At 41.9% G+C, this 22,329-nt stretch overlaps 1 protein-coding gene across 1 annotated transcript in view; it reads right to left on the bottom strand.

Annotated features, from left to right (window-relative positions):
- The window catches only part of LOC124596328 (dynein axonemal assembly factor 5), a 98,345-nt gene that overhangs the window by 29,567 nt on the left and 46,449 nt on the right, over nucleotides 1-22,329 (bottom strand). Inside the window, exon 8 of the mRNA XM_047135431.1 lies at nucleotides 5,019-5,201. Coding sequence (XP_046991387.1) covers nucleotides 5,019-5,201 — 183 coding nt within the window. The remainder of the gene's footprint in view (nucleotides 1-5,018; nucleotides 5,202-22,329) is intronic.

Here is a 22,329-nt window from a genome sequence, read left to right as displayed (position 1 = left end):
TCCCACACTGCACAGCAATACTTCAAATTAGGGCAGACAAGCGTGGTGTAAGCAGTCTATTTAGTAGGCCTGTTGCACCTTCTAAGTGTTCTGCCAATGAATCGCAGTCTTTGGTTTGCTCAACCCACATTATCTATGTGATTTTTCCAATTTAGGTTATTTGTAAGTGTAATCTCTAATTATTTAGTTGAATTTACAGCCTTCAGATTTGTGTGACTTATCGCGTAATCAAAAAGCAGTGGATTTCTTTTAGGATTCATGTGAATAGCTTCACACTTTTCTTTGTTCAAGGTATACTGCCACAAAGTACGTGGATATCAAAACTCCTGCATGCACAATGGGACATTTTGTCACTTCACTACCACCTGGATTCTACAACACATTTCCTGCAGTTTCATCGCCTCAACACGTTTGCCACTCAACAGAGCAACATATGACTGTAGACTCAGGTTTTACCTCTCCAGCGAGTATACATTGACATGTGCATTACAAAAACGATAATGAGGTGAGCAAAGTTCCTGCATTTCATCATGCTAATGTGGATTCTGCATTTCGTACACAAACTATGTATCAGATGTCGGCCACCTGAGCAACCGTTACAACAGTGCCGTGTGCAACCTCGCCTTTGTTAGGACAGACCACGTGTACCGATCGTGCTCCCGTGATGCCCGAGTGCTTTACTCCTTCATTGTTTTACAAAGTGGACAATGCCCATTGTATATCATGAAAATTTCCAAGTATGTTTCTGCCCCCAGTGACCGTTCGGCCCCTCAGTGCACTTTACGGGCCCCCACCTGACGTGAGCAATGTGCTGCACAGCGATATTAACTGTGGTTTCTGCACCTCTGAACATGCCCCGGCTCGTCATGTCAACAGCCCGGTGGCAACATTTAACTGTGCTCTCCCCCCCCCCCTCCCCCTCCCGACCACTCTCCGCTCCCACGTCACCACAAGTAAACTTTCAGGGGGTTTCAGCTGCAACTGTTCACCCGCTTGCTATTCACATGGCTCTGGCCATGCCTTCTGTGTTGGACTTCCACGTCGTGAGCTTTGCGTTGAACAGTTCTACAGCGACATTTCTTAGTGCTTCAGTGCCATTCTCATCTGCTCTGACAGACTACTCGCTCGCACCCTAAGCATGGCCGTCTGTGTCAGCTGTGCTGATCCAGCATCCATCACATATGAGTGAACGAGGGACTCAGATACAGAACTAGGTGGGCCCTCGTTGGCACCACCAGACCGCTTACTGACCCTGCCCCCTCTATCTAAGGACAACCCAGCAATGTGGTTTGCACTGGTAGACAACTTGTTCGAACTGTACTGCATGACTGATGACAATTCAAAATTCCTGTGCCTCATGACTCATCTGCACAGGCACATAGACCTGATCTGCAATCTACTTCTGATGCGCCCGCTAACTTCAACGTACGATTTTGCAAAACAGACTACCACTGAGTGCCTCTCGCGCTCCCCACAAGAGGTTATTCTGCAAAAACTGTACGAGGAACATCTCGGCAACTGTAGCCCATCCCAGCTTTGGCACCGGCAATACCTCCTGGTCAGAGAGCAGATGATGTTGGATGAAACCCTGTTTCAAAACTGCCTACATATCTTCAGATTCATCTCCTCCCTCACACCCTGGAATCCATCGGTTCATGTGTGCAGATCTGATGGCTGATCAGGACTATTTGCTCACACACCAGCATCATCAGCAGGAGCTCATGCAACAGGTTGGCATTTCTGCACTGGTAGTTCTCCCAGCCTCTGGCAGGGGAAGGCCACGCTTCGCTTCTCAGACTCCTGCGCCACCTGGCACACAATGCATGCACTCTCCACCCACCGAACCGCGGCACCTGGCACACAATGCATGCACTCTCCACCCACCGAACCACTGCATATCGCACCTGCTCCATATGCCCGGCGTATGAACCCGAACACACTGAGGATGATCGGCTGCTTCCTCACCCAACATACCCTCACTGTTGGTATCACAACGTATTCGGTGACGATGCAAAAAAGTGCCACCCTCTGTGCAAGCATGTGAAACACCAATCATCTGATAAGCGCCAACCACACTAAATTCCATACAAGCCACTGCTCTGTCAAATGGCTGCCTTTATGTCAAAGACTATGAGTCACAACTTCCTTGTGGACGCCAGTGCTGACATCTAATCATATCTGAGAGCTCCACGCAAGCCAGCAATGCCATCATTGCCGAGCGCGCCTCTCTCACACACTACACACAACAGACGTTCTCTATGCACACCACTCGCGGTGCCCACCACATGCTCTGCACTCTCAAATTGCCATCTGCGCTGGCATAAACATAACAAACATGTGACTTTCCCACTGCCATTCCCCCTTTTGAGCAGACAACTATGCTGCTTCCAAGCCAAGTGTCCCTAAAAATTCAACCAACACCTTGGCCCGCCTGCACGCAGTCATTGAATATTTAGTTTCCACCGTCACGAATGGAACTGTTCACCACATCGTCACATCCGAGAGCCCACCTTATCGCCTCAAGGCTCACCGCCTCAACCCACTCAAGTTGCGCTCGGCTCACCACAAATTCAGGAACTTCTTGAGGCGGGAATTTTACAGCCCTCCGATAGTAACTGGTCACTGCCCATATACCTCAACCCTAAACAGGACGGCTCCTTTCATATGCGTGGTGACTACAGATGCTTGAACGCTAGAACTGTGATGGACAATTATCCTGTACGAACATTTCTGACTTCACTCACCTTCTCGCAGGTGCTACAATTTTCAGTGTACGTGATGGCAAATGCGCTTACCACCAAATCCCAGTCACACCCAAGGACATTCCGAAATTATCATCCCCATCGAGTTGTACGAGTACCATTTCATGACAATCGTGTTAAAAAAATGCCTCACAGATATGGCAACACTTTATTGACTCTCTCTTGCTCCAGTTCGACTTCTGTTTCGTATATCTTGATGATATCCTGAGCTTCAGCAAATCCACACAAGATCACGAACACCACGTCGTAGTAGTAAAGGACACTCTTTCATCTAACAGAGTCTAGATTAAATCTGACAACTGCAACTATGTCAACAATCTGTCCAATCCTTGGGGTAAACAGTCTCGGCTGACGGTATACACCCTCCTGAATTGAAGGTGCAATCAATCTCATCCATGCCACTCTCTACCACATATAAAGAGCTCCAGCAGTTCCTGGGAACGATAAACTACTACCGTCGTCATTTGCCTGCAGCTGCCGACACCCAGGCTGACCCCTCTGGTAAGCAAACTTCAGGGACACGCCACGTTCTGTGGAGCGAACCACTGCACGCAGCCTTCCAGACCCTGAAAGACTCTCTCACATGAGCTGGCAGCCTCGCTCATCCAATCTCGGATGCTGAACTCTTCATCACCATGGATACCAGTGACTCCGCAGTAGGTGCGGTCCTACAACAATGCCACAACAACGTGGTCAGGCCACTTCAGTTCTTTTAGAAGACGCTTTCACGTGCCTAACAAAAATACTCAGCCTTTGACTGTGAACTCTTAGCAGTTTATGAGGTGGTGAAACACTTCCACCCCAACATCGAGGGCTGACCTTTCCACTTCCTGTCCAACCATAAACCAGTAGCAGACGTCATACGCAACCTCTCGTTGACCGTTGACCCCCCCCCCCCCCCCCCTTCACTTTCGGCATTTCGATTTCATTTCTCAGTTCTCTATTGACGTCTACCATATAAAAGCCACCTTCAACATCATTGCAGTTTTCCTTTCCCACATTAACCCCATCCCAACAGTCATTGACCTTTCCGACATTGTGTCCCTACAGAACCAGAACAAGGATAGGTGTCTGGGAATTGATTTACCATACGAACCATCGTTCAGGCAGGTTCTTTAATAGAATGTAGGCCACCAGGAATTTTAGTCAATCAAAGAATCCACCTTCACATGAACAACGGAAAACTTTTTGTTGTTTTCTGAGGAATTCATTATAGGTTCAACATCATCCACTGTGTAGTATCATTCCTCTGTCCACCAACATGTCCCGCACTAGTTACTATCTGCAGTAAATGGAAAACTGACAGTGTTTCCAGATCAACGTCTATCATGCAAACAGGTTTCTTTTTTGCAGTGTACAATGCATGGATCCACACAGAACCATAATCATCAAAAAATAGAAATGTTTAAATTTAGACTAGTTGCCTTTCTGCAGTAAGCGGTTCACATGCGATCTTTCTCTAACGAATGAATGAAATATTAAATCCTAAACTCCTTCTGTAAATGTATATGGTATTTGTTGAGTGACTGTCTTTACCATATCACTGCTGTTTTCCATCCATGATTCCACTGTAATAAATGATATTAATCATGCACTATATAGCATATAGGAAAACCAAAAGTACATAAGAGGATAATGTGTGCATCAGAAATTTGCCCCAATTTCTTGTCAGGCAACTCTGACTTAGTACCTGCTGAGGCACTGAACTGTAGTAGTAGTAGTAGTAGTAGTAGTAGTAGTAGCAGTACCAGCAGCAGCAGCAGCAGCACTGACCTATTCTTTATCCCATGTACTGTAAACACAGGACTCTACTTCTAATTACACTGATATACATATTATGAGGCACAAATAACACATTGTTTACATGCTAATAGTTTTGTTTACCACAGAAAACTATGAATGTACTAAATAAATTAGCTGTACCACAAAAAAGAAATGCCAATTACATTTTCTACACACATCAGCTATGATCCTCGTTGTCATCAATCACTTTGACAATATATCCTCCTAACAATGAAGAAATGTAAGAGCATGTAGAAGAAAAAAGGGCAGATATCTTGGGCATAAAAAAAAACAGGGCATCACAGTGGATGACCCTGTGAGGAAATTATCCTAAAATGTTTCACAAATGCACAAAGAAAAACTTTCTTCATCAGTTCCACTAGTTTCATTATACATACAGTTGTCAAATAACTCAATATTAATATTTTTGTAATACTGTAATATAAATACACAACCTAAGACTCTCAAAATTACCTTGAAGAAAGGATATTAGAAATAAACCAGCATCCTGGGCTCGTTCCAAGTTCTTCTCTTTCTCCTTGAGGATGTCTGACAAAATGGTGAAGCTCTTCAATCTCATTTCAGCATCATTGTCTGGTTTCATTGTTGCTTTTAATATGGAGAGGATGGTATCTGCATGAAGACCAAACACAGTCCCTGCAATTGAAAAGGAAGTCATGTGATTTAATAAAACACCAATTTTATAAAATTACAAAGAGACAGAATTGTTGACCAACAACGACTATCACGGGGCAAAATTCCAGCACACATTTAAGAGTGAAAATACTACTCCTAAATTTCAGTACTGCTATTTTCTTCCTCACAGAACAAAGAGGGATAGGTTTGGGAAGGAGATGTAGTTCACTCAGACCCCAGGTTGTCAAGGACTCACCAGTGATGAAGCAAGGGGGGGATAAAGATTTTGTAGATCCCTCTCAATCTGGAGGCTGAGCAATATACTCCCCATCTCAACCATTCCAAACATATTTGATTCTGAGGAAAGAGTTAACTGTCCCAAAAACTACCAGTAGTATTTTCACATTTAAATGTGTCTATCAGCATTACTGGAATTTTACCTCCTGAAGATGAGTGCCAATTCAGTACGCCTCACTGCAATTTTACAGTTTTATCAAATGCATTCTCCCTTTGACAAAATACAAATTTTGGTCAACATTGTTCTTTCATTCAGAAATCTTACAACTTTGCGATTTTTCTTTTTGTCAGTACACTACACAAGTAAGTTTGTTTCTTGCATTAAAAATTCTTGTGTTATTTAAAAATTCAATGCAAAAACATCTGTGTTACATTTTTAACTTTGAGATCCTTTTCATAAATTATCACAGTGTTTAATCTCTTATTATGTGAATTTGTTTTTATGTTTCATGTTAACTATTTTTGATCCTCCAATTTACTGAACATGAAAATAATACATGTTTAATACTAACTATAATACTAACATTAAAATTAGTGATAAAAGCTAGAGATTATTAAGTGTACCTCAAGGAAAGAGACAACACTGGCAAGTTTCATTATGTGAGTAATACATGGTTGTAAGATGAAGACCAACTTTATTAACCCAGTTTGGGAGAAAATAATGATACTATTCAATTGCCATGGCAACATTTTGGATCAAATATATTTCATATTTCCTACTTTCAGCAGATTATTTACCTTTATTCTTCTATATCCCACAGCATTTTCAGGATGGCAGTTTGAGTTCCATCAAACAATTTTCCTGAAATTTCCAGGCTGAATACCAAATTTCCCTGAAGAAATTTTTGTCATATGCAAGAGCAAGATTAACTTTACTAGTTTCAGTGGCCACAAATAAAATTTTTAGACTTGCCTTGTACTTAATAGTGATTATCTCAAATTCAGCTACAGTTGAAAACAACATGTATACTAAACTGATGATTTTACTATTCAAGAAATAGTGTTCAGTTACAACACCTTGTAACACAGTTGCTGCAAGCAAATTTACAAAGGAAATGGCACGGCTAGCCGGGCGGGCAGATAGGGGTAGTTAGGATAAGCTGTGCCACGTACAGTCTAGAAAGGGGCCAGCAAAGCCCAGATGAATGTGGACCCAGGTGTGATGGAGGGTGGGCCAGGGGCTGAAAGAGTGGGACAGAGGAGCCTGGTGCCAGGCACAAGTAGAAAAGCTGCGCACCATGGCCTCCAAGTTTTTGGTCACGCATGTCGCTTTGCAAGGGCTTTCACCTGTAATATACCCAAATGTCCATGATGTAGGAGTTGCAAATTTTGAGGTCATAGGATAGACAGGATGACAACATGGTGAGTATCTGCCTCCATGTCAAGCAGGTGGAACATCGGAGGTGACTGACAAATGGTGCGAGACCCAAGTCCAGGTCTGGAGCTCTGGATCAGCAGACCTCAAAAAATAAGTGGGACCCCATGAAGCACATAGTACATGATATGCTTTAAGACAGGGTCACAGTGTGCGTCTACACTGATGTAAGGAACTGTAATGGGAAACCTGTCCAAGGTGGGCTGTAATTCCATGTCAATGTGGAAACAGATTATCTGTTGGTCAAGTTTCAAGATTACACAAGAGAGGACAGCTGCATCTGTGTGTTGTGTCATGGGCTTACGTTTAATAACATAACTGTAGGAACTGAGGAAAAGTGCATGAGACTGAAGTGATTTTGCCGTCAACTTGGGAAGCTGGAAGTTTGACCCAAAGAGAGCTACCAGTGTTTTGTGGGTCCATAATTAGGTAAATTTGGTCCTGTAAAGGTAAATATGAACTTCTTGATGGGAAAGACAATCATCACAGCTTCTTTTTCAACCTGCGAGTATTTATTTTGAATGGGTGTCAGTGTCTTTGACGCAAAGGCAATCAATTGCTCAGTGCCATCACTGTTCCTATGCACCAGCATTGCACCAATAACACAGTGAGAAGCATCAGTGGCCAAATCGAGTGGATGTGATGAGAAAATGGGTTTAAGGATGGGTGCTGAGTGCAGCAAATGCTTCAGCTGTGTGAAAGTATGCTCACAGGCAGCCGTCCACTTGTACTGAATGCCCTTCTTCCATGATTGGTTGAGTGGGCGCATGATGTGGGCTGCTTGTGGGAAAACTTCAAGTAATAATTCACCTTTCCCAAAAAAATTTGGCAATTCCTGTAAGTCTTGAGAATGGGGAAAAGAATCAATAGCACATATGTTGTGGTCAGTGAGCTGGACTCCTTCTTTGTTGAACAAATGTCTGAGGTCTTCTACTTGCTCCTGAAAAAACTGTCATTTTTGAAATTGGTTACTTGAGCCGCACATCACGCAATGTAGCAGAGGATACAAAGGTGAAACAGGTGTTCCTGCTGTGTAGCGTATGTGGCAACTGAAGTCATTGAGATTGCAAGTACAAGAAATGATGGATATAGTTAACTGTTCCAGTTACATCTGGAAGATTGATGGAGGTGAAGAGATCACAAAGGGCATGTACTTGTATTTGTATAAGCCAAAAGGCATGGTGATGACCATATGTTGCAATTGCTCATCAGCGGAATCGGCAAATATACATCGACAACGTTTTTCTTACAAAAATATTCACTTCCAACAAGTTTTGCGAGGAGATCCTCTGGACATGGAATGAGCTAGGCATCCATTTGTGCCTGGACATTGATTGTCATTTTAAAGTCTCCTCATACCCGGAAGGAGCCACTGAGTTTCTTGACCACTACCAGGGGTGTGGTTCAAACACTGGTTTTAACAAGTTAAATCACCCAGAGTTCAAGGAACTGACTGAGTTTTTGATTAATGGCTATCTGTAAGGAGACGGAACAGAAAGTGCCTGGCAGAAAAGGGGCACTGTAGATGTACATAAGGATATATGAGCCAGAAAATCCATTGCGCACACAAGGCCACGTTCAAATAGAGGTGCGAAGGCGGTGCTGAGGTCATTGAGTTCTTGGAAGGTAATTGTGCCAGAGACAATGTGAACATTGTTGGTGATGGAGACTCCAAACAGTGAGAAGGCATCCGGGCTGAAAATGTTGCTGGGCAAGTGATTGTCGACAACAAACAGTATTATCCACCATGTGACCTTTTTGTAGGAGGCACTGATTGTAAACCGATCCCACAGAGGAATCTGTCACTGTATGTGTCCATTGTATGGCAGGGTGGGGCCAAGACAGGGGAAACCAAATGAGCATACATGTGGAGGTTTACCAAGGAGACTGAGCTCTTGTGTCCACCTAGAAACAGATGTCCTGATCCCGAATTGTTAAGTTGATAACTTGGTACTGTAAGGACCGCCTGGGGGAACAACTGCCTGAAGTTTGGGAACTGCCCCTTAACACATGTGATGAGAGGGATCCCATTGTCACGACAGTTTTTGATAGTTTGGAGATGCCCATCTTTCCAAAACAGGTGCAGCAAACCAAGTGATCTGGACAGCTACAAAACAGTCACAATGTGACACGTGATACCACTGCTGACAATGACAGTGTGTGACTGGATGTCCAGAGGTCATGGACACATCTGAAATGACACCATCAGTAAAATGACTTATGAGAATTCCATCCCCTAGGTGGTGGCTGGACAATTGTTACTTGGAGCTAGCCATGAGGTGTTCATTTCCTGCTTGCAGGATCTCAAAAGAGCATATGATGTTCAAAACATCATGCAATGCACAGTTGTCCAGTTTAAGGGCTGCAGTATGTACATCCAGAATGGAAGCCAATTGAACCATGATCTCTCAAATCAAAGAAACCACCTGTGAAGTTTTGCATGCCCGGTTCAAACAAGTGAAATCACAATGCCGGCTCAATCCATGCAAGTCCATCATCCATGATCAGTATGACAGTTTGGGTCATTTTTGGTATCAGTGGAACTCAAGACATGAAGCAACCACATGGAACCACTGTGAATAATAATTCGAAAGCAAGGAACACATCTCCTCAAATATGAGTGTGACAGGATTTGAGAATGGACCCAACTTCTTTAGTAAGAGAAATGTCTACAGGAAAGCCCAAGAGAGGAAATGCAACCCCTGGAGAGAGCAATCTCTGGAAAGAGCGAGAGTTGAAATATGGCAAGTCATCAGAAAACAGAAATGTGGCAATGGGCTGTTTCCACCATTGCAAATATGTTTCCCAATCCTCTTTGGCATTGTTAAGTGGCGGAAACATGGGTGGGCACCACTCTGCTTGAGGAGTGAACATTGCCTGTACACGTTGGATACCCCGAACCTTCAAAAGCTGAATTTCCTGATGTAGCTATTCAGTTTGCTGCTGCTGCTGCTGCTGTCATTGGTGTTGAAACTCAAACTTTCAGGGACTGGCCAATCAGTTGATGGCATGGACAGTGAGTCACCAAAAGTAAACACGAAGACAACAGAGGAGGACAAACAACGGTGACGACGTGGTGGAAGAACGAGTCCAACAAATAAACTGAGATCAGAAATCTAAGGCATAGTGAAACTAGAACCAAATAATTATGTGTAGAGAGAGCACTACCACAGTGCAGTGAAATCATGACTGACGGACAGAGTGGCTGTGCTGCTGGCTTTAAATGACTGCCATGAGTACTGGTAGGCAGACACATTGGGTGTCTCTGTTGAGAAGTGCTGCAGCAGTGACAGCAGGACCTGCAGATTATAGCAGGGCCATCTAACTGTCATCGAGGTCCACGCCATCCACCAGGCTTTCAAGCTCACAGGGCTAGAATACCAGAAATTCCTGGGATTTTTGGAATTTCCTGACTTTTCTGGTAAATTAAGTTTCCCTGAGAAGTTCTGATTTTCCAGAGAAGCTACCATCATTACATTAGAGTGTTGTAGAAAAAAATTTCTCTCCATTACAGTTATATATGTTGTTTTGGTATGTGCCTCATTGACTTATAGATCGAGAAAGTTGACAGTCACAAGCATATTCTCCTCTCTAATGGTTATGGCTGTACCCTAATTAAAGCCTGGAATGCACTTGTTAAGATTCAAAAAGCCTCAGATCAGTTTCAGCCCTTTGCCACCATTACGAAACCTTGTAAAATATGATACTTTATCTCTGAACATGTTGATTATATTCTTACATAGAAGTTAGGTGGTTCCCAACCAAGGAGGTAATGTCTTAATCTGACTAGGCATATCAATCTGAACAAACTCACACTGAAGGCAAGCCTTGCATTAGTCTAACAGCAAAAAATAATCATTTCCACCAAAAGGAGGTGGTTAGGAAGTTACCACAGAGTTACTACTTAACACTGGTAAAACAGTGTTTGCTGCAAAATAAATGGCCTTTAGTGACAATGAGAGAAAAAAAAAAGGTTGGAGAAACATGGTGTTCCCATGGCTGTGCACTGGCACCACTGATTACTACTACTACTACTACTACTACTACTACTACACAACTGATCCACCATTTAGGCACAGCAAAAGTTTTCTGCAAAAAGGGCATCATATTCCTGTTCAGAGTCAGGATTGGAACAAAGCAGAAAATGCACACTATAAGCAATGTTACTGATCATGTAACATAGTGCTAAGGTGGTAAGTACGATTTTCATTTTTGCCATGTTGGGTCACAGCCACTTGTATGATAGGTTTGCAGTGTTTGGCACGGTGGGAAAGTATGTCGAGTCACTGTCTTAATGATAATCATGATCTGATGATAGTGACTCTAGTAGTAACCTTCCTTCTGCTCACTGCATTATTACAACAGCTTTAATTCAATTCCACAGTCATTTAAAAACATAAACACTGCTTTTGAAGATGGCTGTTTCTATAATAGGCTTTCAGGAATCATTGTTACTTCTGCGTGACATACTATTAGGTGCACAGTCTTAGGTTGGCATCACCTGATGTCAGACATAAAAAATTCCTCCTCAAGATGCTCCATAACATGATAATTTCTGCTCTCTTTCTCACCCAAGACTTCCCTGAACTGAGTGAACTCCCTGTTAGCAACAAGCTTTAGATTTTGTGCCTACTGTGCTCAATATTTTGTTACAAGGGTTATTTACCATAATTTTATAATGATTATCAATAGAGACTGGATTATATTCATTATAAAAACCTTGAAAATGCAAGACCAAATAATAAAAAAAACATGATAGTTACTGCATGCATTATATCTCAAAGTCGAACCTGTGAATATCAATTATGAGGAAGAGTGCTGGCCATGGAAAAAATCAGTACATTTAGAACGCTGATATCACTTTCTGAATACTTTCTGGTAGATGTTAGTAAGGGGACCTTTCTGGGACTATTTTCTAATTGCAAAATGGGGAAGCATACCACATTTCAAGAGTTGTTCCTTCTTTGCTATTGTTGTCAGTAACAAGCGGATGGGATGCGAGTGAGTCGCAGAAAAACAGTCGATATGTACAGGACCAACTTTGATCTATATCGCATGCAGAGGGGCACACTCAAAAGCTCCATAATATTTTATTTAAAAAACAACATACAATCATGAATTTTTTGAACATCATTAACTTTTAATTAATACTATTGGACCAAAGCATCATTTACAATTTATTTCACTTTTTTTTTGCTGTTTTAAGCATAACTGACCAAGTACTGTTCCAAATGTTTGGTAGTAAGATTGTGTCTTTGATCACTCAAAACATTTTTATAAGCAGAAAAGAACCATTCTACATCAACTGAGGTAACTGGGCAGTATTTGAATTTGGGTGCTATGTTGGCACTTATTGTTTCTGGTTAAAGTTCACCCATCCCCTTAATAAAACTATCAATTTGGCACAAGGGTTCAAAGCCTGGGCTATTGTTTAAAATGTTTTCAAACTTATCTTTAAGTCTTCTTGGGAATACCTCCTGCAATGAAGAGTTCACTAGAATAATTTTATTCATTAACTGAATAGATTCATTCAACGCCAAACCTTGAGTTTCAAGCTTTTTAGTACTCGCAGATATATGGGAAAAATAAATGCTAATCACAGCACTGTCTTTTGTAATACCGGAATCATTAAAAGCTTCCTTGCACTGGAAAACTGCCAAAGCCTCTGTACTATTGAAGTCATTTACTACCCCTCTAATGGTCTCGAAATGTTAATTGTAAAACAACACAGCTTCGATCCACATACCCCAATGAGTTACCACTGGTTCGGGAGGTAAAGGCAATTTGGTAGTTTTTCTTTGTAGATCTTGATGTGAACAAGAGCCTTTAGAAACAGTTTTTTTGTGGGTAAAATCAGTTTATTTACAGTCACAAATGTGGAACGTACTTCTTCAGCAAGGTGATGTACTCCATGAGCAAAGTGTGTCACATGAATCAAATTGGGATAAAATACTTTGAGGGCTTTCCCTGTTGTTGTTGTTGTCTTCAGTCTTGACACTGGTTTGATACAGCTTTCCACGCTACTCTATCCTGTGCAAGCTTCTTCATCTCCCAGTACTTACTGCAACCTACATCCTTCTGAATCTGCTTAGTGTATTCATCTCTTGGTCTCCCTCTACGATTTTTACCCTCCACGCTGCCCTCCAATGGTAAATTTGTGATCCCTTGATGCCTCAGAACATGTCCTACCAACCGAACCCTTCTTCTTGTCAAGTTGCGCCACAAACTCCTCTTCTCCCCAATTCTATTCAATACCTCCTCATTAGTTTCCTGCCAGGGAGCAGCATCTGAAATAAACACAAACACCCTTTCATTTGCAGAACATTCGGGAAATATTTTTCTAATATCCTCATTCACAAATCTGGTGATCATAGAATCATTTACTTTTTCAAGTTCTTTGCTGGCCACTAAATAGCAAGAAGAAGGCCCTTCTTTTAAAGCACCAACAATTAAAATTACAATGTATCAGCCACAAATGTCTGTAGTTTCAATCACTGAAATCCAGATAGTGGTGTCCTTGAGTCCAATGCATATTTCTCACAGAACATATACGTAAATTGTCAGTATGTAATTTTTAAGTACAATGTTGATCCATCTGGTATATTTTGATTTAAGCAAAATTTGTGCATGAAGGCTTTGAGAATAGGGCTTGTAAGTTTGTGAAGACAAATATTGCTTTCAATGGATGCTTCATATAGATCCCTGTGTAACCGACTTTTTTGGTTACCTTTGGACACATCCCTGCTATTGCAACTTGCTGTTGTCAGAAGTTGTTGTCTTGGTCCTTTCTTCTGCATATGAAGACTTGACTCAACAATATAGAACAATTCTGTCATATGTAAATGTTCCAGGATGGTCAGCTATCCACGAACCGAGATTTCTTTTTTTCGGGCGACATGGCGCACAACCTGTTACACAATACAGTTTTAAACATGTTCAACTGTGTACAAGTAAATAGGAAGCTAAACAGAAACAATGGACATGGGACTAAAAGTTTGTGTAGTTTAATTTAATTGTTGCCGACATGTACGGTATGACAACGGAGGAGATTAACCAGGGTTGCAAGCGCAGGAGAATTAACATGGGTCAGGTGACTGGGTGTCACTTGTGTCATACGTCTGTACACGAGTTTTCCACACTCCTAAACATCCTTAGGTCCACTGTTTCTGATGTGATAGTGAAGTGGAAACATGAAGGGACACATACAGCACAAAAGCATACAGGCCGACCTCGTCTGTTGACTGACAGAGACCGCCGACTGTTGAAGAGGGTCATAAAGTGTAATAGGCAGACATCTGTCCAGACCATCACACAGGAATTCCAAACTCCATCAGGATCCACTGCAAGTAGTATGTCAGTTTGGCAGTAGGTGAGAAAACTTGGATTTTGTGACCGCACGGTTGCTCATGGGCCACACATCATGTCAAACGATGTCTCGCTTGGTGTAAGAAGCATAAACATTGGACTATTGAACAGTGGAAAAATATTGCGTGGAGTGATGAATCACAGTACACAATGTGGCAATCCGATGGCAAGGCGTGGCTATGGCAAATGGCCGGTGAATGTCATCTGCCATTGTAGTGCCAACAGTAAAATTCGGAGGTCGTGGTGTTATGGTGTGGCCATGTTTTTCATGGAGGTGGCTTGCACCCCTTGTTGTTTTGCATGGCACTATCACAGCACAGGCCTACATTGATGTTTTAAGCATCTTCTAGCTTCCCACTGTTTAAGAGCAATTTGGGGATGGTGATTACATTTTTCAACATGATCGAGCACCTGTTCATAATGCACGGCCTGTGGCGGAGTGGTAACACAACAATAACATCCCTGTAATGGACTGGCCTGTACAGAGTTCTGACCTCAATCCTATAGAACATCTTTGGGATGTTTTGGAATGCTGACTTCGTGCCAGGCCTCACCGACATCGATACCTCTTCTCAGTGCAGCACTCCACGAAGAATGGGCTGCCATTCCCCAAGAAACCTTCCAGCACCTGATTGAACACATGCCCACGGGAGTGGAAGCTGTCATCAAGGCTAAGGGTGGGCCAACACCGTATTGCAGGTCTATTACCAATGAAGGGCACCACAAACTTCTAAGTTATTTTCAGCCAGGTATCCGGATACTTTTGATCACATAGTGTATCTGTATGAGATCAGAAATGTCTTTGATATTGTAATATTTCATTTGTGTAAGTACCTGCATCTGGGTTTCATGCTGGATTCCCATTTATGTTCGATGCCAAGGTGTTATTCCAGAACATGGAGAGCCCTGGCAATTCTGTTTGTGTGAAAGGGGGAATTTAAAGTAGACTGTGGCAGCAGTGAGAATTTGGATCGATGGGGGAGGCATGCTAGGCTAATCCGTGCAATTGTGTGAGCTGCCATGCCAAGGTGGCTTAGTGGTTAACGCAGCTGCCTAGTAAACACAAGACCTGGGTTCGATTCCTGGACTTAGTACAAATTTTTACTCACCGCTTCAGTCTATATGTATAATACCAGAGAGATAAATATTTGTGTTGATCCATTAGCCTCCCAGAATGATGAGATCACCCACGGAATGCCACAAAAACATTTCCCACACCATAAAGCTCCATCCTCTGACCCGGACCTTCCCAATGATTGTTGCAGGGTGTTTGCTTCCAGATGTTTCTCACTCTACACTCCAATGACCATATCAAAAGGCCACCTGCCACCAATCAGTAGAAGTCCAGTGGTGGCACTGGCATACACATTCCAGCCATCATCACTGATGAATAGCAGTCAGCATGGGTGCACGAACCAGGTGCCTGCTGGGGAGACCCATATGAAGCAATGTGTGCTGAACGGTTGTTGAGGAGACACTGTTGGTAGCCCCTTGGTTCATCTGGGCAGTTGGTTGCTCCACAGTTGTACATCTATTCGCCCATACACAGGCTTGCCGCTATCTTCATCCATCATCTGTGGCCCATGGTGCACCACAGTTGCCTCAGTGCCTGTTGTGGATAGTCCCACTTTGGCATGCATGGTGTACATTAAGCACGGCAGCACGCAAACAGTTAACAAACGAACCCTTCCAGAAATGCATCCACCTGTAGCCCGAAAGGCAATAATGCTGCCCTTTTGGATGTCAGATGAATAGCTCCATTGCCACAGTGCGACAATGACAGCACTGCTTTCCCCATCCCCCCTCCACATGCTTTATATACCCTCCACTGCTAGTGCTGCCACCTGCTGTTTGTCAGTGGTCATTGCACGTTAACATCGAATATAGGTGGTGATCACTTGAATGTGACTGGAGGGGTAGCTTGTATGTGTGCATTCAACAGTATGTGCCTAGAAGACTCATGGATGGATCCCCAACATGACATAACTCAGTTTTTTAGAACCTAACTGTGGTTTACATGTCAAATGCTTTCATCAGACCTAAAAATATACCCGCAATCTGCGTCCTCTGGTCCAGCAGAACAGTAAGATTCATGGAAGAACTGTGTAATTCATTTCACATCTAGCTTTTCTTCAAGTGATTGGGACTCGTGCACATCCGAACTACATCTCTGGACACTGGTCTGAAGGACATTTATTCTAAAAAAGTCTCGTGGTTGTAGTCCAAAGCAACTGGACCCCCTCCTACCCATGTGCCACAGTTAACTTATATTGGAGACTAGCTTGTCCTTCTCCATTCTATTTGTGTGCAATCCATGGCTTTTACGTTCATCATGGTTCATTCCACTTCAGTCTAGCAAATGTACTTAGTTTAACTTTTCACACAGTTATTTAGCTCAGAGTTGAAGTCTTGAATTTCTTTATTTTCAAATGACCACTGTGGCACTGGCACTCTTGTTATGACGATATTCATATGAAATAGCTTTGGCAATAAGTATTGAAAACATATCACAGGGCTGTCTTGCTTTCATTTTTATACATGCCATTGACATTTCCCCTAGTCAAATGGTCATCTCTTTTTACATGACTGTCTCAGTTGAAATATTCCCCACCACTGCATTTAAAGCAGCACAAAAACAGAATGGCTTCGAATGTACATTTTTATGAAAGAGAGTGGACAGGCTTTTCCAGGACTGCTGGCATGCGGAAGGAGCCCTTTGGTGCATTTTGGCATCAGAAATTTCTTTTTTGATTCTTAATCAGAAGTACTTAGACACAGTGCTTGCTTGCTTGTATTGTTCAGCAAACACCATAGTTTTGCATGGAATTACCTTTAACAACAATGTTGTTTTGGCCTAGTTGATTATTCTTGTCAAATACTTTATATTTCATTTCTAGTTCCTGATATTTCTTCAGAAGTTCTTGATATTTTATATTGATTGTTACTAAACCATCTGTTAGCACCCCCCCCCCCTTTTTTTCCATCTCTTTAGCACTTATGCCAAGTCCAGTCATGTTCATATTACACGTACCACATCAAATAAAGACTGATGCCCAGCCACCGCCATTTCAATTTCAGTGGTGTTAAGAGAGAGCTCACTGGAGAGCAAGGAGGTGCCTGTTGTGTTTTCTGATTAAAGCTGGTTCTGCTTCAGTGCTGTGTGTTGGGTAGGAGGCGGCCAGTTGAGCGTGAACAACCAATCTGTTGGCATGATAGACACACTGGCATGACAGACACACTGGACCTACACCTGGAATTATCGTCTGAGTTGCGATTTCATTTGACAGCAGTCACACTCTCATGATTATCCCAAGCAACCTGATTGCAAACCTGCACGTCAATCTGGTGATTCAACCAGTTGTGCTGCCATTCATTAACAGCAGTCCAGGGGTGTTTTCCAACAGGATAACACTTGCCACATATCGCTGATGTAACCGAACTGCTCTACAGAGTGTCAACATGTTGCCTTGGTCTGCTCAATCACAAGATCTGTCTCCAATCGAGCACATACAGAACATCATCGGACAACAACTGCAGTGTCATCCACATGCAGCATTAACTATCCCTGTACTGACCAACTGCAACAAGCATGGAACTCCATCCACAAACTGATGTCTGGAATCTGTACAGCGCAATTCATGTATGTTTGCATTCAACATTTTGGTGATTACACCAATTACTGTACCAGCATTTCACATTTGCAATGGTTTATCTCACATTTATGTAACCTGTGATCTTGGCAATGTTAATCACATAAATGTGTTATGAGACAAATGTATTCACGAAATTTCATTACTCTCCATTAATTATTTTTTGTTGCTGTGATATTTTTTCTGTCAGTCAATTTTGGCTTAATTTTATATATATAATTATGGTACCAACACTTTCAGTCAACATGCAGGATACATCTTTTCATTCATTTTACATACATCGCTTTTTAAAGAAATTGTGATGACATTACATAAATAAGATCCACTTGGCAACATCTTGCAGAGTTGCCGTGAAGCTGTCAAAAATTTGGGAGCATTGTTTGACCCTTGCCTTATGTTCAAAGTTGACTGCATGGACACAAACATTAAAGCATGTGGCCAGAATGAGACCAACTGCAAATTTAATTAAAAGGACACAGTGAGTTGAGAGAGCCATCACTGATTCCCACTAATAGTAAGATATCTGTGTTAGTGATGCTGGCACAGCTCAATGCCTGTTTCAATGAAAACAGTTTCCTCGCGGAAACCCAATGTCGATTTCAAAAAGATCTCAACTCCCCACCAGCTGTTACAGAATGTTTGCACAATGTCTGCACCTACCTATATGAAGAAAAGAATGCCATGGGCATATTGTTATTCGAAAGGTAGTTTGGTTGATTTGGGGGAAGTGACCAAACAGCGAGGCCATCAATCCCATCAGATTAGGGAAGCACTGGGAAGGATGTCGGCCATGCCCTTTCAAAGGAACCATCCCAGCATATGGCTGAAATGATTTAGTGAAATCACATAAAACCTAAATTAGGATGGCCGGATACGAGTTTGAACCATCGTCCTCTAGGGTGTGAGTCCAGCTCTTGCTCAGTCGACGTATTTTTAGATCTTGGTTTAGTACCTACTTCTCTTGCAGCCACCAAGGGCATACAATACTATGCACACATCTCTTGGACTCCTGTCCACATACCTAGAAAGCTATAAACAATGCATAAACATAAATTATCAAAACAGGGTGACAAAAGTCAATATTGCATCTATGAGAAACTGTAATGCAGGGTGTGCCACAGGGATCGATACTGGGACTATTTCTTTTTCTCATGTATGTAAATCGGGTGGTGGTGTTTTTATTGTCATTGTTGTCATTATCTTCGGTCCAAAAACTGCTCCATGTACAGATTATATAACACTGGGCACAGGCTACAAATCTGTCTCACTCCCTTCTCAACCACTGCTTCCCATTCATTCCCCTAGACTCTTATAACTGTTGAAACTTCCTGGCAGATTAAAACTGTGTGCCCGACCGAGACTCGAACTCGGGACCTTTGCCTTTCGCGGGCAAGTGCTCTACCATCTGAGCTACCGAAGCACGACTCACGCCCGGTACTCACAGCTTTACTTCTGCCAGTACCTCGTCTCCTACCTTCCAAACTTAATGTTGTCCGGTTTCTATAGAAGTTGTAAATAACATTTGCTCCCTCTATTTTACCACTGCTACCTTCAGAAATTTAAAGCTTTTGAAATGTGGTGCTACAGAAGAATGCTGAGGATTAGATGGGTAGATCACATAACTAATGAGGAGGTATTGACTAGAATTGGGGAGAAGAGAAATTTGTGGCACAACTTGATTAGAAGAAGGGATCAGTTGGTAGGACATATTTTGAGGCGTCAAGGGATCACCAATTTAGTATTGGAGGGCAGCGCGGAGGGTAAAAATCGTAGAGGGAGACCAAGAGATGAATACACTAAACAGATTCAGAAGGATGTAGGTTGCAGTAGGTACTGGGAGATGAAGAAGATTGCACAGGATAGAGTAGCATGGAGAGCTGCATCAAACCAGTCTCTGGACTGAAGACCACAACAACAACAACACTCTAGTTAACATTGTCAGAAGCCTTCCCAAATCTACAAATACTATAGATTTGTCCTTCCTTAACCTATCTTCTAAAATACGTCATAAGGCCAGTATTGCCTCGCGTGTTCTAACATTTCTCTGAAACCCAAACTGACCATCCCTGAGGTAAGCTTCTACTGGTTTTTCATTCTTCTGTAAATAACTTGTGTAAGTATTTTGCAAGTATGAATTATTAAACTGATAATTTATACCTGTCAGCACCTGATTTCTTGCAATTGGAATTGTTATATTGTTCCTGAAGTAAGAGGGTATTTCCCCTGTCTCATATATTTTGCACACTACATGTAATTATTTAGTCACTGCTGGCTCAGCTATAGATACCAGCAGTTCTGAGGGAATGTCATCTACTTCAGGGCAGGGTCCTTGTTTCATCTTAAGTCTTTCTGTGCTCTGTCCAATTCTTCTCACCGTATATCTCCCATCTTATCTTCATCTACTTCCTCTTTTCTTACTACAATTTCTCTTCTATAGCCCCTCTCAATATTCCTTCCACCTTTCAGCTTTCCTTTTTTGCTTAGTATTGTTTACCATGTAAGCTCTTGATATTCATAAAGCTGCTTCTCTTTTCTCCAATGGCCTCTTTAACCTGCCTGTAGCCAAAATCTATCTTTCCCCTAGTTATATATGTTCCTCAAGACTTACATTTGTCCTCTAGCCAATCTTGCTTAGCTATTCTGGACTTCCTGTCAATCTTATTTTTTAGACATTTGTATTCCCTTTCCCCTGCTTCATTTGCTGCATTTTTATATTTTCTCCTTTCAGCAGTTAAATTCAAATCCTAGGCCTTGTCTCTGGGAGAAGAGGGGGAAGGGAGGGAAGACAGGAAGGAGGATGGATGGAGACACACACACACACACACACACACACACACACACACACACACACACACATACACACACACAGAGAGAGAGAGAGAGAGAGAGAGAGAGAGAGAGAGAGAGAGAAAGAGAGAGAGGAGAAGGAGGGGGGGGGGGATGAACATTTTTTAGTTTAATAACCTTGTTAGATTCACAACACTTATGTAAACACATAAGAGAAAAGACATGAAATGAACATCTAGTTACAACGATGTGTCAATGTTTCATAAACGAAGTGACAGTGCGACCTCTAACCTATGACCAGATGAGAGGAAATGCAGAATTCGACTGAAAAAACAAGTAACTGTAAGTAATAAAATATTAATATAACAATTGTGATGTAAACTGTTTTCATCTACAAGTACCACTTATAAAAACTATAATGTATTATCCCATATTAAATTCACCTTAGATACCTTAATTTAAAATGTAAAGTACATCTGGAATACAAATGAACATAGACTGCAGCAAGGGAAAGGAGTTTTCCTTTATAAAACTAATATTTGTAATGATGTTTGTTGTGGATAATGACCACACAAACAAAGACTTCTAACTTTTCACTTGCAACGGAGAATGCAAATAAAGAATGAGAAGAGGAAGGATGTATGTATATACAGTATAATCTGTTATGACTATTGATGAGGTAATCTCCAGTGGAAATCTTTTACTGGTGCTGATGTAAGGTGACTGGATTTCCTAACTGCAGCATGAACTACAGCCATACATATTTTACTGGTAAAAGGGCACCTGAATGGCCAAAAGTCTATAGGTATTACAAAAGAATAATACATATTTCTGATTTGTTTTTTTTTCACTAACCTGTGCAGCAGGATTACAATCTCTTGCAAGAGCCAATGTCTTTAGTGGACAGAAATCTGACATGTGTTATCTGGTATTGAGTTCCAAAATAAACCACACGGAGCAAAAGCTTGCATTGATACCTGTTCCAGAATGAAGACACTTGACCACAGTAACATGATAGCACTAAAGCAAAGGCTCTCAATATATACTGTTCACTATGAAAATTTTTTGTTACAGTGTGTTTGTTTGTGTGTGTGTGTGTGTGTGTGTGTGTGTGAGAGAGAGAGAGAGAGAGAGAGAGAGAGAGTAGCTGGGGGATGGAGGTGCTGCTGTGGAGGGAGGTGCTGCCACCCTTGCTAGAGTCTGCAAAGTATAGCCAAATATTTGCGGTAATAGGAAAATGGGTGAGGGGCAAAAGAAAACGGGGCAAAAGTGAAATATAACCATGTGTTGGAGAAATAACGAAAAGAGGTGTTTTTCATTTTGTTATTCAAAACTAATGGAAATTTTACAAACAGTGGGGGTGGGGTTAGTTTGGCAGTGATAAGGCATTCCACAGAAGAAACTCATTGCTCTCCCAATCAGTAAGTTAATAAATTAAAATAATGTACGGGAGAAATAATCATGTGGAATGATATGCACATATATGTGAAATTTTACTACAGTAAGTTCGGTGAAACCAGTGTCGTGATCAGTGGTAGATCACGAGATATTTCAATTTTAATTAAGCACTGAAATTAGACTTCTTGGGACCATGTGAAGGCCAGTAACTACCATTTTTGTGTTGGTAGGGCTGCAGTGCAGCCAAGGACATCATGTCATCGTGGCAGACTTGAGA

This window comes from Schistocerca americana, chromosome 2 (genome assembly GCF_021461395.2).
Source record: "Schistocerca americana isolate TAMUIC-IGC-003095 chromosome 2, iqSchAmer2.1, whole genome shotgun sequence".
NCBI lineage: Eukaryota > Metazoa > Arthropoda > Insecta > Orthoptera > Acrididae > Schistocerca > Schistocerca americana.
The sequence above is the reverse complement of the archived record's forward strand: the minus strand, read 5'-3'. Positions and strand labels throughout refer to the sequence as shown.